The sequence below is a fragment of the Chiloscyllium punctatum genome, chromosome 5 (genome assembly GCF_047496795.1).
Source record: "Chiloscyllium punctatum isolate Juve2018m chromosome 5, sChiPun1.3, whole genome shotgun sequence".
In the NCBI taxonomy this organism is placed as follows: Eukaryota; Metazoa; Chordata; class Chondrichthyes; order Orectolobiformes; family Hemiscylliidae; genus Chiloscyllium; species Chiloscyllium punctatum.
Genome location: NC_092743.1, coordinates 36,427,704 through 36,447,481, shown reverse-complemented (window position 1 = coordinate 36,447,481; position 19,778 = coordinate 36,427,704). Strand labels below are relative to the sequence as shown.

Genomic DNA, 19,778 nt, shown 5'->3' with positions numbered 1-19,778 from the left:
CCTACAGTCTATATCTTGCAAAGGCAAGAGCCAATGGGCTCCAAGGAAATTTGGTAAATTGGATCCAAATTGGCTGAGTGACAGGAATGATGATTGAGAGGTATTTGTCCAATTGGAAGCGCATGTCCAGTGGGTCCCAGAGGAGTCAGTTTGTGATTTATATTCATGGTTTAGACTTGAATGTGGGGGGATTGTTTCGTAATTTTGCAAATGATACAAAAATTGGTGGGATGGTAAATAATGAGGGTATAAATGGATTAGTCAGATGGATTGATCAGTCACTAGTGGAATTCTATCTGGATAAATGTGAAGTGACGTACTTGTGCAGGACAAATGTAGCAAGAGAATATAGAGTGAATGCTAGGACTTTGGGAAGCATTGAGGATCAGAGTGACCTTTATGTGCATATCCATTGATCCTTTTAAAGTATGAGGACAGGTGGATAAAGTGGTTATGAGGGCATCTAGAGTTCTTGCCTTTATTAGCTGAGCCATACAGTTTAAGAACAGGGAGCTGGAACTGTATAAAATGGTGATTATTTGAATGCACATTAAAGGAGAGATATGATTGTTTTGGAGAGGGTGCAGAGGAGATCTACCAGAATATTGTCTGGGCTGGAGAGTTCCAGTAATGAAGAGTTTGGACAAAATGGGAAAGTTTTTCTCAGAGCAGAGTAGATTGAGAGGAGACGTAATTGAGATGTTTAAATCATGAGGGCACAGATACAGTAGACATGAAGAGATGTATGGCCTTGATGGGGAGATCCATGATCAGGGAAATAAATTTAAGGTAAGAGGCAGAATGTTTAGCGAAGATGTAAAGAAAAAGATTTTTATAGAGAGGGTGGAAATATGGAACTCTCAGCCTGTAAAGATGGCAGATGTAGAAACCCTCAAACTTTTGACAAGTATTTAGATGTACCCTTATGAGACTATGTACAAGCTATTGGCCAAGTGCTGGAGTATGGGATTGGTTAATTGATTGATTTTGACTGGCGCAGCAGACATTAGCTCAAAGGGTTTTTTCTGTGCTGTAGATTTCCATGACTCTAAATGATTAGAGGTGAAATGCACTATTTGACACATGGCGAATCCAGATTCAGTAATAGCTTTCAGAAAGAAATACTTGAAGGATAATAAAATTGCAAGGCTATGGAGAAGGAATGGGACCAACAGAATTATCCTTTAAATGATGCAATCTTGAGAAGCTAAATGCCTCCTTTGTTTTCATACTATTCTATGTTTGATTGTACAAACAAAACATCAATCAAAAGCCACAAATTCTTCTCTATGTCAAAGCATGTTCTTACCTTAAAGAAAAATACACATTTTATGTGTTAATTAATAACATATATTCTTTCATTATTTAACAGTACTGGCCCCAAAGGTCTAGAAAGTGTCTGTCTCCAAGTAACTGATCTACTCCCTGGATTGAAGAAGTTACGGAGTCTACTTCCTGAGCATGGCTGCCTCCTCATCTCTCCAGCTAACTTCTGGAACAATGACCGTGGTCACTTTGACTCTGATCCAGATATCATTCGCACTATTCACCAATATGAACCAAAGACTCTCCAAACATCTGCTTCGCTTAAAGGTAGCTTGGACTTTAGAAGAGGTTTGATGAAAGATCATTGGCCTGAAATGTTCATTTTGTTCGTCTTCTGAGCTGCTACCTGACTAGCTGAACATTTCCATAATTTCCGGTTTTCAGCATCCACAGTGTATTGCCTTTAAATTTTTGAATATCATAGTCTGCTTCTCTATTACATCAAGCAGTAATGACATTACTCCATCTTACGTCTACAATAATTATCTGTGGGTAAATTGCTGGAGATGAGTATAAAAGATAGGATTTATGGACATTTAGAGGGGCAAAAATTGATTAAGGATGACATGGTTTTGTGTGAGGAAAACAGTGTCTTTCAAACTTGATTGAGTTTTTTGAGGAAGTTACCAAGAAGATTGATGATGGCAGCGCAGTAGATATTGTTTATTTGGATTTTAGTAAAGCCTTTGACAAGGTTCAGCATGGTAGATTAATTAGTAAAGTTAGGTCACATGGGATTCAGCGTGAGCCTGCCAATTGGATACATAATTGGTTTAATGGCAGGAGACAGAATAATGGCGGAGGATCGCTTTTCAGACTGGAGGCCCGTGACCATTGGTGTTCCACAGGGATCTGTTCTGGGTGCTCTTTTGTTTGTCATTTTATTTGAATGATTTTGATGAGAATGTACAAGACATGGTTAGTAAGTTTGCAGAATACACCAAAGTTGGTAGTATTGTAGACAGTGAAGGGAGTTTTCTACGATTACAAAGGAATCGTGATCAAACTGGTCAGTGCACTTAAAAATGGCAGATGGAATTCAATCTGGATAAATGTGAGATACATTTTTGTACAGCAAACCAGTATCGGGCTCATACAATTAATGGTAGGGCCTTGGGTGGTGTTATAGGACAGAGGAGCATGGGGTGCAGGTACAGAAGTCTTTGAAGTTTGCGCCACATGTGGATAGGGTGGTTATAAAGGCATTTGAGACACTTTCTTTCATTGTTCAGTCCTTTAAGTATAGGAGTAGGGAAAGTAAGTTCAGGTTGTACAGAACATTGGTGAGGCCTCTTCTGGAATACTGTGTCTATTTTTGGTCACCCAGTTATAGGAAGGATATTATTAAGCTGGAGGGGGTTCAGAAGAAATTTATGGGGATGTTACCAGATATGGAAGGTTTGAGTTATAAAGAAAGGCTGTCTAGGCTGGGACTTCTTTCACTGGAGCATAGGAGGTGGAGAGGTGACCTGATTGAAGTTTACAAAATAATGAGAGGTGTAGATAGGGCTGATGATAGTTGTCTTTTCCCTAGGATGGGGGATTCCAAGTCTAGGGGTCACATTTTTAAGGTGAGAGGAGAGAAATTTTAAAAAGAGATGAGGCAATTTTTTAATACAGAGGGTGATTCATGTGTGGAATGAACTTTTTGAGAAAGTGGTGAATTCTGGTACAGTTACAACATTTAAAAGATGTTTCGATAGATACATGAATAGGAAAGGTTTGGAAGATTATAGGCCATGAGCAGGCAGGTGGAACTAGTGGGATTAGTTTGGGATTATATTTGGCATGGACTGGTTGGACTAAAGAGTCTGTTTCTGTGCTGTAAAACTGTATGATTCTATGAATCTCCAATTCTAGCACTCTGTTCTCTTTAAGTGCTGCATATGTTTGTATTTCTGTCTGGTCAGCTAAGCTACAGCCTTCAGCAGCAGAACTTATCGCCATACTGTTGCTGTCTTTTGTTAACTCCATTAATATCACAGCTACTTCTTGCTCAATGTCTGTCACTTCTATTCTCACTCCTCCCTGCTGCTGCGGCCTGTGCCCACAAAAAGTAGATATCTATTTTGTGCAAATCATGATCAAATCAAACAGCTGGATAAATTATCAATTAATTCATTTTATGGTAGTGTTGGTCAGGTGAAGAATCTAGGTTAGGGGAGCAGAAAAAAAATCTTGTTTTGGAAGGATCTCTATCGTACTTATTATTCATACAGATAGACATTAGAGATCCATGACCAGGGGAATAGATTTAAGGTAAGAGGCAGAACATTTAGAGAAGATGTAAAGAAAAAGATTTTGAGAGGGGGTGGAAATAGGAACTTATTGCCTATATGGGCGGTAGATGTAGAAACCCTCAAACTTTTGACAAGTATTGAGATGTGTGCTTATGATGCTACTGTGTACAAGGCTATGGGCCAAATGCTAGAGTACAGGATTGGAATGGTTAGTTGTTTTTGACTGGTGCCAAAGACATAGGCGCAAAGATTTTTTTCCTGTGCTGTAGATCTCCATGACTCTAAATGACTTGAAATGCACTATTTAACACATGGTGAATCCAGATTCAGTAATGCCTCCTTTGTTTCCATACTATTCTATGATTGTATAAACAAAACATCAATCAAAAGCCCCAAAGTGTTGTCAACATCTGTCATAAGTGTTAGAAGCTATGACTCGAGCCACTATAAGAGGGCACTTTGATAGATTCAAGGTAATTGAGTAGAGTTAGCATAGCTTTGTCAAAAGAAAGTATGTTCAAATAACTTAATGAAGTTCTTTGAAGAAGTAACTTGTGCTATAAGTAAAGGTCAATCAGTAGATCTATTGTACTTAGATTTTCAGATAGCATTTGATAAGGTGCAAGTCAAATGTTATTGTAGGAAATAAAAGTTCACGGACCTGACATATTGGTATGGATAGGAGATTGGCTGGCTAATAGGGAACAGAGTATGAACAAATGGGTGGTTTTCAGACTGGCAGATTGTCATGAGTACTATGAGGTTAAGTACTGGACCTCAAGGCTTTACAGTTTATTAAAATAATTTGGATGAAGGGATGGAATGTGTTCCAGCTAAATTTGCTAATAACAGAAAGCTAGGTAGGAAAGTGAGTTATGAAAAGTCACAAGGAGCCTACAAAGAAGTGCAGATAAGGTCTGTCTAGTGAGTTCAGTGTGGGAAAATGTGAAATTGTCCATTTTGCAGAAAGAATTTTTTAAAAGCATATCATTAATAGTGAGAGATTACGGAGCTCTAAGTTGTAGAAAGATCTGCTTGTCCCTGTTCTTGAATTACAGAAGGTTAGTATGACATTTTAGCAGGTAATTAGAAAACCGAATGCAGTCTTATATTTTATTGCGAGGGGGAATTGAATGCAACAGTAGGGAGGTTACGCTTCACTTACACAGGGTATTGGTGAGATTGCATCTGGAGTACTGTGCACAGTACTTGGTGCTGGACTTATGTTATGCATTGGAAGCAGTTCCAAGAAGGTTTACTGAACAAATCCATGGAATGGGCAAATTGCTGTATGAGGAAAGGCTAGACAGTCTAGGCCTGTGTTGCCTGGAGTTTAGAAGGATCAGAAGTGACTTAATTGAAACATTATATCCTAATGGGACTTGATCAAGACGTTGTAGAAGGAGGTTTCCCCTTGTGGGAGATTCTAGAACTAGGGTTCAGGATTTCAGAACAAGGGTTGCCCATCTAAGACTGAGATGAGTGGGGGAAAAAGAAATATTTCGCTCAAAGGATTGGGAGTCTTCAGAATTCCCTTCCTCAAAAGTTGGAAGCAGAATCTTTAAATATCTTTAAGGCAGTGTTCAATAGATTTTTGATTACCAACGGATGAAAGATTATCAGCAGAATGCAGGAATGCAGAGTTCAGGTTAAAATCAGCCATGGTCTTATTGGATGGCAGAGCAGGTTCAAAGGGCTGAATGGCCTATCTTGTTCCTTGTTCATATGTTCGTAAACCTTACAGAAGTCACATACATGAGTAATATGTGAAGATAGCTTTCAGTGCAATGGTATAACATAAGTAGACAGGCAGGAGACTGGAAGAACAGACAGCATCAAGAGATGAAGAAGTTGACGTTTCGGGTGTAACTCTTCTTCAGGACTCTGGGTGGGTTCAGGTAGAGCTACAGATAAAAGGACTGGCGGGGGCAGAGTGACGAAGTGGGGATAGGTGAAGATGGGTAAAGGGTACGACCTGGTTGGACAATGGGAGGAATGAATCCACTTGGTGGCTAGGAGGGGTGGAAGGGAGGGGGAAGGGTCGGGAAGGGAGTCGGGAGAAGGGAAGGAAGGTTATTTGAAATTGGAGAATTCAATGTTGAGTCCTCCGGGCTGCAGGCTGCCCAGACAGTACAATTTAACCCTCATTGTTGAGTTCGATATATGACTGCCAATTTCTTTGAAGGATAGGATACTGACTAGTACTGAGAGATTTCATTGGAAGTGTTTGTTTCAGTTAAGGATAAAAAGGAGAATTTAGAAGAAAAAATATCAATGACTTGAAAGATCAAGTGGCCTAAGACAATGTCAATTCTAGCTTTTTCTACTTTGCAATGAGATGTTGAAAAAAATTATTTTTTAATGAGACAATGATTCGAGTGCAAGATCATGTACTGTACTGTGTAGTAATGTTCTTTATTAGAAAGTGTTGCATCTCTGAATAAAAGGATGCAAAAGTAATACTCTTAATTAAATGTATATAGACTTGCTGTTTGGAATTCCTGGGAAGCACAGTGGCGTCAGCTTGCACAATCGCAAAAGACTGGTATCCTATGCTGTCACCATCATACTACAAGAGTACCACTCAAGGTGAGATTTTTACTTAAAAGCTGAGAGAGGTTTCATACTGGTAAATTTCCACTCCTTGCAAAATTCAATCCAGAATGATGCAGAACTGAAGTAAGTGACCTTGTTGCAGTTTTCTGTGGTGAGGCATTATATCATTATTTATACTCTGTCATACAGTTTTGACCTGCTACAACTGACAGTCTTATTAGGGGCGAGGGAACTGGAAAACACAAACATCGGTGATTTGTAGGGATTTGGTCACTTAAAGTGAGCACATGGGTGGGGAGGGTGGGGGTAGAGGTAGGGGGCAGGGTGGTGGTTTGGCAGAGCAAGACAGAGAAAGGTACCAGGGGCAAAGATGTGACTTTCCAAAGTACCAGGAGAAAACTGGCCAGTATGTACAAAAATAACAATGAAGTAAAAGTTTAGAGATGTGAAACATGAGGACAGTAAGAGCCTTTTCATGCCTTTGAACCAACACCACCATTCACTTCAATTTGTAGCTGATCTGCATGTTAACTCTGTCAAACCTTCTTTGGTGCAGTAATAGTTTACACACTTGTTTTGTGTGTTTTGGCATTTTTGTTTGAGGGAGTCGTCTTCAGAATTCTAAACCCATGGAAATACTAAACCATAGTTGTATGGCTGGTTCAGTTTATGCCAATGGTACTCGCCCTCCAAAAACTCAATAATAAACGTTATACACAGTGTGGAATATGCTACCTGCACTGCCTCCTGTCATTGCTGCCTGCTGTCTTCCTTCCTGCTGATGTTGTTCTATTGCTGTGGTGATGCGGCTGATCTATTGCACTATCTGTAACAGGACTAAGTATACTCTGGCTCCACAAGAATAATTAAAATATTATGCAAAAATTGGTTTATCAGCCCTGAGCCAAGAAGGAAATAAACTAATGTTAATAATCCAGAATGCAGTTCAGTGATCTTGATTGGATAATCTGTGCATTGCAAAGAACCACTTATGGTCAGTAGGGAGAAGGAATCTGAGCCAAATGTATAAAAATTGGGTAAGTGAAGAAAATAATGAAGGCATTCATGAAATCCTCCCAAATCAGTGTAGGTATCTTCAGGGCAAGGTATAGAACTAGAAAGTATACTGTTGCAAGGAGTGAATCTGTAATGTTCCATAGTCTCTCAATCCTTGTTTCACTGGTAGAGCTCAATGTATCCTTACCTTCACCCAGACATCTATTTGCTTTCAATATCAGACTGGCCCCTTTGCAGTAATCTGTTGTATCCTTCAAGCTCATGTCTGAGCATAATTTATGATATCACACTGGCCCTCTTTATTTGTGTAGGTATTCAATATCCCATCTCTGCAGCAAGCCTGTTACACTGATAACATTACAGTCATTTTTAAAAAAAATGAAGCTGCTGGGGAACTGAGCAGGTCTGGAAGCATCCATGGAGAGATGAGACAAGTTAATGTTTCAAGTCCAAAAATGAGTCACATCAGACTCAACCCCACAGATGCTGCCAGACGACCTGAGTTTTTCCATTTTGTCTTTCGATATCCAGCATCAGCAGTATTTTTCTTTTGTAACATTGAAATCGCATCAGACTCCCAGGATACAGTAAGAATTTCCATCTGTCCTGATTTTTCTGTCCATATTGGTGATAATAGAACATAGAACAATACAGAGCAGAACAGGCTCTTCAGCCCTCGATGTTGCGCTGACCTCTGAACTATTCTCAGCTCATCCCCCTACACTATCCCATCATCATCCATGTGCTTATCTAAGGATTGTTTAAATCTCCCTAATGTGGCTGAGTTAACTAAATTAAGGTAGGGCATTCCACGCCCTTGCCACACTCTGCGTAAAGAATCTGCCTCTGACGTCTTAAATCTATCACCCTCAATTTGTAGTTATGCCCCCTCGTACAAACTGACTTCATCATCCTTGGAAAAAGACTTTCATTGTCTACCCTATCTAATCCTCTGATCACCTTGTACGTTTCTATCAAATTCCCTTCTTCTTTCCAATGAGAACAGACCTAAATGTCTCACCCTTTCCTCATAAGACCTTCCCTCCAGACCAGGCAACATCTTGGTAAATCTTCTCTGCACCTTTTCCAAAGCTTCCACATCCTTCCCAAAATATGGCAAACAGAACTGTACACAATATTCCAAGTGCAGCCGCACCTGCGTTTTTTTATAGTTGCAGCATGATACTGCGGCTCTGGAACTCCATCCCTCTACAACTGAAACCAAACATACTGTATGCCTTAACAGCACGCTCAACCTGGGTGGCAACTTTCAGGGATCTATGTACATGGACTCCAAGATCATCTCTGCACATCCACACTACCAAAAATCTTTTCATTGATCCAGTACTCTGCTTTCCTGTTATTCTTCCCAAAGTTCATCACCTCACATTTAGCTGCATTTGCCACCCCTCAGCCTAATTCTGCAGTTTATCCAAGTTCCCCCTGCAACCTGTAACATTCTTCCAAACCGTCCACTACTCCACCGACTTTAGTGTCATCCGCACATTTACTAATCCGTCCACCTATGCCTGCGTCTAAGTCATTTATAAAAATGACAAACAGCAGTGGAGCCAAAAGAGATCCTTGTGGCACACCACTAGTAACCAGACTCCAGGCTGAATATTTTCCATCAACCACCACTCGCTGCCTTCTTTCAGAAAGCCAGTTTCTAATCCAAACTGTTAAATCACACTCTATTCCATGCCTCTACATTTTCTCCAACAGCCTACCATGTGGAACCTTAGCAAAGGCTTTACTGAAGTCCATCAACTGCCCTACCTTCATCCACATGCTTGGTCACCTTCTCAAAAAACTCAATGAGGTTTGTGAGACACGCCCTGCCCTTAACAAAACCATGTTGGCTATCTGAAATCAAATTGGTGCGTGCTAGGTGATTATAAATCTTATTTCTTATAATCCTTTCCTACAACAGAAGTAAGGCTCACTGGTCTATAATTACCTGGGTCATCTCTACTGCCCTTCTTGAACAAGGGCACAACATTTGCAATCCTCCAGTCCTTTGGTAATAAACCTGGAGACAATGATGACGCATATCAAAGCCAACAGCTCTGCTATCTCCTCCCTAGCTTCCCAGAGAATCCTCGGATAAGTCCCATCCGGCCCTGGGGACTTGTCTACTTTCACTCCTTCTCGAATTGATAACACCTGTGCGTAACTAACCTCGATCCTTGCTAGTCTAATATCTCATACTTCACTCTTCTCCTCCACAATATTCTCCTTTTCCTGAGTGAAAACCGATGAGAAATGTTCATCTAGCACCTCTCCGATCTCCACAGGGTCCATACTCAACTTCCCACCTGTCTTTGAGTGGCCCTATTCTTACCCTCGTTATCCTTTTATTCCTCACATACCTATAGAAAGCTTTAAAGAGAGAGTTAAGAAGAGCAAAGAGAGGACACGAGCAGTCTTTAGCAAATAGAATAAAGGATAACCCTAAATCCTTCCGAGCTGAACTGTAACTCTCCATCGCCTCATCTGAACCATTTTGCCTCATCAACACACATGCCTCCTTCTGCTTAACAAGAGATGCAATTTCTGTAGTAAACCACGGTTCCCTTACCTTATCACTTCCTCCCTGCCTGACAGGGACATACCTATCAAGGACAGGCAATATCTGTTCCTTAAACCAGCTCCACATTTCCATTGTCTGCATCCCCTGCATTTTGCTACCCCATTCTATGCATCCTAATTCTTGCCTAATCTCATTATAATTGCTCTTGCCCCATCGAAAACTCTTGACCTGTGGGATGTACCATTGCTAAACTAAACGTAACTGAACTATGGTCACTCTCTCCAAAGTGCTTACCTACAACAAAATCAAACACCTGGTCTGGTTCATTACCAAGCACCAGATCCAGTGTGGCCTCCACTCTTGTCGGCCCTTCAACATACTGTGTCAGGAAACCCTCCTGTATACATTCGACGAAAGGTGATCCATCCGACATACTAGATTTATAGCATTTCCTGTCAATGTGGGGAAGTTAATGTCCCCCATAATGACCACCCTATTCCTTTCACTCCTACCCAGAATAATTTTGCCAATCCTCTCTCCCACCTCCCTGGAACTCTGCGGAGGCCTTTAAAACCTCCAAGCAGTGTGACTTCTCCTCTCCTGTTTCTAACCTCAGCCCACATTACCTCAGTAGAGGAGTCCTCGTCAAAAGTTCTCTCAGCCACCGTTACACTATCCTTGATTAACAAGGCCGCACCTCCCCCTCTTTTACCCCTGTTCTTAATGAAAGATCTAAACCCTGGAACCTGCAACATCCATTCCTTACCTTGCTCTATCCACATCTCCGAAAGGACCCCAAAGATACGATCCGAGACATCACTGACCCTGGCACCTGGGAGGCAACACACCAACCATGAGTCTCATTCGTTCCCAACAAAATGTTGGGAATGTAAATGTTCAGAGAGAGAGAGAGAGAGATAAATAGTGTGGCCAGTGTTTGAAACCTTCCACTTTAGATCTTGTAAAGGTTATTGCAGATTCCCTGGAGCTGAACTGTGATACTGGTCTGACACTGATGGAGGTGAGATACAATTCACTACCAGTCAATCACCCACTCATAAACTCAGCTGAGTTTTGCTTCTGTGAACCTAGAGGCAGCCTTTTACCCCCAAACTGCTAGCAGTTTGAGAGTTGGAGCAGGAGCTTTTGGAGGTTTGAAGCATCAAAGGTTCAGTTGCCCAGAGCATGTAATCAATTTTTTTGCCTGTTTCTAAACCTCCTTTGTCCCCATACTTATAAATTGGCATGACCAGTTTAATTGAAACAACCATTCTACCGGATTCCCACACTGATTATTTGTGGATATGACTTTGGAATTACACTGCTATTGGTGCCTTGCTGTCAACCCAAACCAGCACCAAGATGTGTGGATACTTGCAACCCAATATAGGTTAGCATTGCTGTTCAATATACTAGATGAATGGTCTAAACCAGAAGATTAATCATATCTAAGCATTGACTCTCAACTCTGACTTTCTGATTGAAGTGCACTAAGCCCACTCAGAACAATAGAGGAATAAAAACACAGCACAATATGAATTATTTCTCATCTTGTCCAAATTGTATATTATGCAGTATTCCAGTCAATGCTTTGCATGTTCGATAACTGAACTGATCCTGCTATTCCTTCAGAAAATGCAAGTAAAGGAAACTGATCTGCTCTAGGCAAATCCATTGTGTCATTACTGAGCACAAAATGATCATTTTGGGACAAGTGTTTATGAGAACTTATGTGCAAACGAGACTAGTTTTTTTTAAGAAAAGCCTTCAGAATAGACCCATGCAGCTCCCTAAAAACATCAACAGCACTGATTGTAGTCCCCTGCATTAGCCATTTTCTGTGAACTACTTGATGATTTTATTTTAAGTTGCAGAAATTTGAATGGAAGTTATTACAGATTTGGTATAATTTGCTGGTGTTTTAGAAGCATCTGATCCAAGTATCACGTGATATTAATCGAGGAAGAGATACTTTTGGTGATGTATTAAATTTCCTGACTTCCTCTGGCAGATCAAATTTTCCTCCTTATGATCATTTTTAAGCCAGTGCATAACTTAAGAAATAGGAAGAATTTGCCTTTCAGCATTTCAAGCTTCCTGAATGTTGTTTTACTTCAATTCCACATTCCCAGCTGACTCACATATCCCTTGATTCCGCCAGTCTAACAATCTATTGCTCAACAATTGAGCATCCACAACTTTCAAAGGTAAAGAATTTCAAATATATACAAATCTCCCTTTAAATAAAATTCTTACATTTCAGTTGTAAATGCCTGAGACTGAATCCTAGTTCAAGATTTCCAAACTGAACAAACATCTTCAAAAACATCCTTCCTATCAAATCCCTTAAGTATTTCATGTTTCGTTTAGGTCACTTTTCATTATTCTAAATTCTCGGGATTATACCTATCAATTATTTAATCTCTTGTAGGTTATTCCCTTTGCCCCAGGAAATTGACTAGTGAACCCTTCTGTCCGCCTATGCTAAATATGTCCTTGCTTAATTTGTAAAATGTGTTGGGACTGCAGGATATTGCACAATTCAGAATGGAAATTGACAACAGTGTGGAATAGAACTTGGCATGCAAATAATGCTATCCAAAGTTAGATATCTTTAATTCCTTGTAAGGTGATCTAAAGTACAATTTTCAATATTGTGTCTCTTTTCAGATTCCTGAACAGTCTCCGACTGAGGTTGAAGCAGCTTCATCCTAATGTGAACAGCACCCTAAGAGAAGATCAGATAGTCCATGTCCATTTTAAAGAAGAGATTGGCATTGCTGAATTGATTCCTCTGGTCACTACGTACATCATTCTTTTCGCATACATTTATTTCTCTACCAGTAAGTTGAAATGTGTAACTTATTGGAAGACTCTAGTTAGATTTTTTTTTAATCTGCAGTTCCAATCCATAATCTCTTTCACTGGAGTTATGTGGCACTTTCGTCAGTATTGCTAATGGCGCCCTGAGATGCGAGCTGCCCACTTTTACATTAATGATCCCATCTTACTAAAATGTATTAAGTCTGCATTTCTGACTGTGGGTGACTGGTCATATCAATGTGCCAGTGGAACAGGGACCCAGGAATTTTATGCACTTTGAACCCATTAGTGGAAAATTTAGAAATGTCATTGTCAAAGTGAATTAATTAGAGTATTATTGTAATGCCAGTGTAGCAACACCCACCTACAATTTTGACATCCAGATAAGAGTGCCTTGAAATTTTGTTAGAATTGGTTCCCTGACAATGCATGGGAGCAGTTCTTTTCAGTATAAATGTTTTATTTAATTCATGTTTTTTATTGTATTTGTCTCATTTTATATGTTGTAACTCTACAGGGAAGATTGACATGGTGAAATCAAAATGGGGACTTGCACTTGCAGCAGTAGCAACTGTTCTGAGCTCCCTGCTTATGTCGGTTGGTTTATGTACACTTTTTGGTCTTACACCTACCTTGAATGGTGGGTAAGTGTCAATTAAGAATCTTATTATACTATTAAGGTGAACTCCTTTCACAGAGTCCTTGTGGTGTAATGTTCACACGAGGTTTCAAATTCCGCTCCAAGATGTAAAGGAAGTACGTTACAATGTACAAACAGATTTATAATTTTGTTTAGAAAGCTCTTTTTACATTGCCACTACCAAAATTACCGTTTTAAGCTTCACTGTGGTTAGTGGTTTTGGGTCATCCTGCTGAGGTTGTAGCAGCTATTTGAACTTCAGAGAAAATGGTGTGAATAAAAGAGAAGATATTGTTGGTATAACTCGGGCTATGATAGGTAAGAGTGAAATCAACTAAGTGTATTCGCACTGAGTTGTAAAAGGTGGGTTATTTTGAGGACAAGACAATGACTGGTTTTGAAAGAAAACAGGGCAGAGCAGGAGCCATTCATAGTGTCAGCCAGCATAAGGATTAGGATGTAAAATGCAGTCATTGTAAAGGGCTTCAAGGGAACAGGTGGTGAGTCTCCCATAATAACTGAGTTATAAAGGAGTACTTCTACACTATTACAATAAGTTCAGCATTTAGATAGAGTTTATTGAACCCGCTAAAGTTTGTGAAACAGTTGCAAGAAGATGCTGTCACAACCTTTTATATGTGGGCCATGCATCTAACATATGTCACTAATGAAATAAGAATGCTGGAGAAACTCTGGATTCTGTAGCATATATGAAGACAGAAACTGAATTGATATTTCAATTTGATGATCTCTCATTAGAATAGGGGGTACTTAGTATTTAAGCAAAGTGGGGAAAGTTGGGTGTGTGGGGGAGGAGAGAATGGAATTTGAAGAATTAGAATTCCTACAGTGTGGAAACAGACCCTTCGGCCCAACAAGTCCACACCACCCCTCCGAAACCATCCCATCCAGACCCATTACCCAACATTTCCCCTGACTAATACATCTAGCCTATACATTCCTGAACACAGTGGACAATTTAGCATGACCTGCACATCTTTGGACCATGGGAGGAAACCAGAGCACCTGAAGGAACTGGGAGAATGTGCAGACTCCACACAGATGGTCACCCAAGACTGGAATCAAACTCGGATCCCTGGTGTTGAGGCAGCAGTGCTAACCACTGAGCCACTATGGGAGAACAATCTGATAGAATGGAAGGCTGAAAATTCAATAGAGAAAGCTCCAATGATACAAGAAAGCAGGATGTGATTAAAGTGTTTTATTTTGGAAAACAATTAGTATGTGATTGTACTGGAGACAATCTTTACTTTGTCTTGCATTAATTCATGGATTAAAACATATGTTGCCTAATTCAGTCACACCACTGTTTTAAGAAGTGTTTCTCTAGATGTGATTAGGTGAAGTACAGTTAATTCTCTCTGTATATAATTAAATATCATTGTTGTTAACTGATAGAAACAAAAGATGCCTCTGGAGGAGGTACAAGTGTGGAAAGCAAGCTCATCACCATAGTTGTCATCCAAAAACAGAAAAGAAAGGGCCAGGGGATTATGATCTGAAACTGATTTAACTCTACAATGCAAAAGACAAAAAGTAAAAAGTGCCTGGTCAAAACATGGCATGCTGTTCTTCCAAATTGCGTTCGGCTCCATTTAAACAGTTAGGAGGCTGAGGGCAGAAAAGTCAAGAGTGGGGTGAGAATTGACTTATGGTTATGCTTTTGAACTGAACAGAAGTGTTGAGAAAACTATTGGTAAATCTGCATTTAATTTCTTAAACATAGTTTTTAATTTGCTTTTTTGTGTTGTTCTTAAAGTGAGATATTTCCTTACCTGGTTGTGGTTATTGGTCTGGAAAATGTCCTTGTTCTCACTAAGTCAGTTGTTTCAACCCCTGTTGACCTTGAAGTCAAACTGCGAATAGCACAAGGTAAGAAAAAAACGCTTATTATTCAAAGTTACGTACGCTGTGTTTTACCCCCCCCCCCCTCCTCAACTACTGCTGTCAGCTTCCCAATTCATTTTTTCCCAGGTCAGTTTTTCCAATTCAGTAATTGATAAAATGAGTGACGGATTCATGGTTTTTGGTGGAATTGTTTCTAAGTTTTAATTCATGATTCCAACTCAAAACTCATTATGGCATTATGAAATAAAAACAGAAAATGTGGGACAGGCAGCATTTCACAAACACAGAATTGTGACAGTGCGTAATGAGGTCATTTGGCCAATACCTGCACCAATTCTTCAAACGAATATCATTTCTTTGTATCAGTCTTGTTGTTTTTATCCCCTATAGCCTTGCACAATATTTTTATGTAACCTTTTATCACAGGGCAGGGAGATCACGTGTAAGTTTTTCTCTCACTCCGTAGAATGATGATGTTAAGCAAATTTCGTAGAAATTAGTTTTATCACAGCGGTAAATATTAATTTCAACAACAAAACCACTCCAGTTTGATAAATTGATAGCCTAAATGAGCAATTAATTAAAAAATGTCAAACACTATACAAAATTAATAGACTTTGCCTTTTTTATTTTGTTAAGCAGACCAATGGATGGCATAAAAACCAAGGCCAAGCTAAATGAGTTGGTTTTAACTGGCACTGGCTTTTATCCGTCTCTGCTGGGGCATGCTGAGGGCAATCCTTGGCAGAATTCACACAACCTTAGGGTCTATGATGTGTTGCCTTTCAGCTATGTTTTTTCTCATCTCCCAAAATCTTTGACAAGGTTCCCACATGGGAGACTGATAAAAAAAAAAATGAAAAAGCACTTGGGATATGGGAGTAACTTGTCAAGATGAATCAAAAATTGGCCATTTTTGGAGGAGGAGAAGAGTGGCCATTTATCTACCTCAGTTTTACTCACCAACTCACTTAAATGGATCCAGAAAGTTTGGTAATTAATGCTGCTGAGGAGCTGTATGGGTCAGCTGTTGAGGTGCCAACGTGGTCTTCCTCCTTCCTTCCTGGTCTAACACTCCAGCTATCCCAGGGTGTGCTGTTGTTGCAACCACTACTCTTCATGACCCTGTGTCTCTACTGTCCCAGCAGTCCAGCTATTATTTGCCTACTCCCCAAACCAGTTTCCTAGCAAGACACTCAGGCCCCTCAGATTTATTGCAATGGTTTCAGGCCTGGGATTGGATGAAAGCACTCACATTCTGCTGCTTTTCCAATCAAAGACTGGTTTTTATCCCACTTTCGCTGCTGACAGGCTCACTAGTAACAGAACATTGGAGAGAGAGAGTCCACTTCACATTGGAGGAGCAGTTCCTTGCAAATCTTCAGTTACACTTAACTGTATTTTCAAGGACTTGATATACCACGTATAATTAATTATATCTATAACCATTAACCACCTGACTCACCAGATACTAAATCTTCAGTTTTCGTGGATGTCTTTTAATTGCGATTTTGCATCATGAAAAGGCAGGAAAGCATGGCAGATGGATGTTGAATCCTAAAACTAAAATGTATTGGCTTTTTGTTAAGTATAACCTGAAACCGGATTGTAAACTAAAATGTCACTGTGTTAATTCCAGTTTTTTTTATATTATTGAGTAATTTGGTTTGCTGTAATTAGTCCCCTGCTAGTATTTTGTTTTCTAAATCTGTTCTCAGTTTTGACATTGGCTCATCAATTATAACCTTTAGTTCACCATTGTAGTAAATGAAGTTATTTCAGTGGCATTTATTTGTACCTGTAAATGACATAATGCTGAAATAATGCCAAATCTGACCCTTGTGACAGACATAAAATTCTGTAGTTAAAAAAATTCTGATGGTTTGATTCAATATTATTAAGTGACTGGTTCAGTTGACAAACTGGTATATATGTACATTTTTAGGTCAACTACAGAGATCTAAGCAAACCTTCAACGAAAGGATCATATTAAAGGTCTACAGTCCTGCCACATCTAGTCATGAATGGAAGTGGGCAATTAAGCAACTAACTGGAGGAGAAGGCAGCATAAGTATACCCCTAGTCAGTAATGGGGGAGTCCAGCATGTCTAGGCAAAAAGTCAAGGCTGAAGCATTTGCAACCATCTTCATCAAGAAGTACCAAGTGAAAGTGCATCTCTGTCTCCTCTTGAAGTCCTTAGCATCACAGATTCCAGCCAAATTATATTCACTCCAGGTGACAGTAAGAATAGCTAATATTGCTAGAAATGGCAAATCTCAAGCCCTGACAACATCTAAGCAGTGGTACTGAAAACTTGTGCTTCAAACGGGCTATACGCTGTGCCCAGCAGTCCTAGTCCAGTTTCAAGGTTGGCATTAATGTGGAAAATTCCTCAGCTCTGTTCTCCCTACAGAATGCAGGACAAATAAAAACCAGCTAATTACTGCCCCATTAATCTACTCTTGATCATTTTCAAATGGCTCTCTGATGCCACTTAAATAGCAATCACTTGCTCACTGATGCTCAGCCTGGGTTCCATTGGCCTCTCCACTTATAATCTCATTAGAGCTTTGATACAAACTTTGACTAAATCAAATTTTGTTGTAAAAAAAGTTATCTTGGAACTCCCTTCTAAATGCTATGGGTATTTCCTACATTATGTAGAATACAATATTTGGAGATGCTGATGTTGGACTGGGGTGTACAAAGTTAAAAATCACAACACCAGGTTATAGTCCAACAGGTTTAATTGGAAGCACACTAGCTTTCGGAGCGATGCTCCTTCAGGTGATTGTGGAGGGCTCGATCATAACACAGAATTTATAGCAAAAATTTGCAGTGTGGTGTAACTGAAATTATACATTGAAGTCAATTTTTCAATATATAATTTCAGTTACATCACACTGCAAATTTTTGCTATAAATTCTGTGTTACGATCGAGCCCTCCACAATCGCCTGATGAAGGAGCATCACTCCGAAAGCTAGTGTGCTTCCAATTAAACCTGTTGGACTATAACCTGATGTTGTGATTTTTAACTAGAATACAATAGTTAGTGAAGGTGGCTCACCGTCACCACCTTGAGGGCAATGAGTGAAGGGCAGCAAATGCTGGGTTGGCCAGCAATGTGCACTTTGCAGCGTAGAAGCAAGAAGGCAAATTATTCAATTTCATTACTATATTGTACCCTCTTCAAGACATCTCTTGTATTACCAATAAATGGATTCCAAGCTTGTCATAAATATTGACAAAGCAATGAATTGATATTGGGGTTACAAAGATCTCTTGTTCAAATAACAGCTTATAATTCCTAAATTCACGTAAGTGGTTTGTTTTTAATCTGATCATGTTTTCACTTTGGGTTGTTTTGAGATTTGGGTGATCACAGGAGAAGTCATGATGAGACTTAGATAACAAACATCCAGATGCACTCTGGAACATATGAAATAAGAGTGGGAGTGGGCCAATCATCCCTTGAACGTGCTTCATCATTCAAAAAGATCATGCTAGTATATTTGTGTTTTGAATTTCATATTCCTAACTACCCCCAATGACTTTTGATTCCCTTGCCCACAAAGATAATCAGTGCTATAAAAATATTCAGTGACCCCACTTCCATTTGTGTTCTGAGGCTAAAGATTCAAAAGTTGCACAAATCTCAGAGAAAGAAGTTATTGCTATCTCTATCTTAAAAGGGCAACCCCTGATTTCAAAATATTGCTCCGTAGCTCTAGACTGACCAACTAGAGGAAACATCTTTTCCACACCTACCACCTCAAGGCCATTCAAGATCTTGTACACTCCAATCAAGTCACGTCTACTGTTTTAAACTCCAGCAGAAAAAAGTCTAGTCTGTCCAACTTACCCTCATAAGGCAACCCACTTTTTCAGATGTCAATGTAGTAAACCTTCTCTGATCCATTTGCAATACATTAACATTCTTACTTGAATAAAGATATCAAACCTGTCAAGAAGTCATTATTTTTCTCATCTATGAAACACAGCCCCCTCCTTTTATGTTCAATTCCTCTCATAATAAAGAATAGCCATCTCATTAGCCTGCTTTATGTGATGTACATGTTCTATAGCGCAAGGATTAAAGTACCAAGAGACCTCTGAACCTTGGAGTTCGGCTGTCTTTTTGTTAAATTTATACTCTTTCTTAAATTCTTGTCAAAGTGAACAAGTTCACGCTTTCCAAAATTATATTCCCACTGCCAGATTTTTGCCTATTCATTCAACCCATCCCATATCCGTGTGCAATCCTTGTCATTTTGACAAATTACTTGACTACCTATTTTAGCACCAACACCTTCACTTCCCTAATCTTAAGTCATTGCTGTAAACTGTAAAACATTGAGGCACCAGGATTCCACCTATCACATCCAACCAATCAGACAAAGACCAATTTATGCATTTAAGGATTAAAGCAAAACAGTTGAAGTTCTTTGCCTACGCAGGATTGGCAAATGTCTCATAATTTTAGTGAATGTTGGGGTACTAATTTGTTTTTAAGTTAATTGGTCTCAGCAGATCCATTTGTTGATGTGTGTGTTTTGGCTAAGCTGGTGGTGTTGTCATTTCCTGTTTGCACTTGAGAAAATGATTAACTGCTTTCTGCAGTCCTTGGGATGTACATACACCCACAGTGCTTTTTGAAAGGTAATTCCATGGTTTGATCCAGTGTCGGTAAAGCAGTGGCAGTACAGTTCAAGTTCAGGATGATGTGTGGCTTGATAGGCGACTCTTGTCATCTTGGAAAGTTGGCATTGGTT

At 39.6% G+C, this 19,778-nt stretch overlaps 1 protein-coding gene across 1 annotated transcript in view; it reads left to right on the top strand.

The window, feature by feature from the left end:
* The window catches only part of scap (SREBF chaperone), a 155,057-nt gene that overhangs the window by 71,925 nt on the left and 63,354 nt on the right, over positions 1-19,778 (top strand). The window contains exons 5-9 of the mRNA XM_072570036.1: positions 1,373-1,593; positions 6,050-6,155; positions 12,343-12,515; positions 13,013-13,139; positions 14,916-15,028. Coding sequence (XP_072426137.1) covers positions 1,373-1,593; positions 6,050-6,155; positions 12,343-12,515; positions 13,013-13,139; positions 14,916-15,028 — 740 coding nt within the window. The remainder of the gene's footprint in view (positions 1-1,372; positions 1,594-6,049; positions 6,156-12,342; positions 12,516-13,012; positions 13,140-14,915; positions 15,029-19,778) is intronic.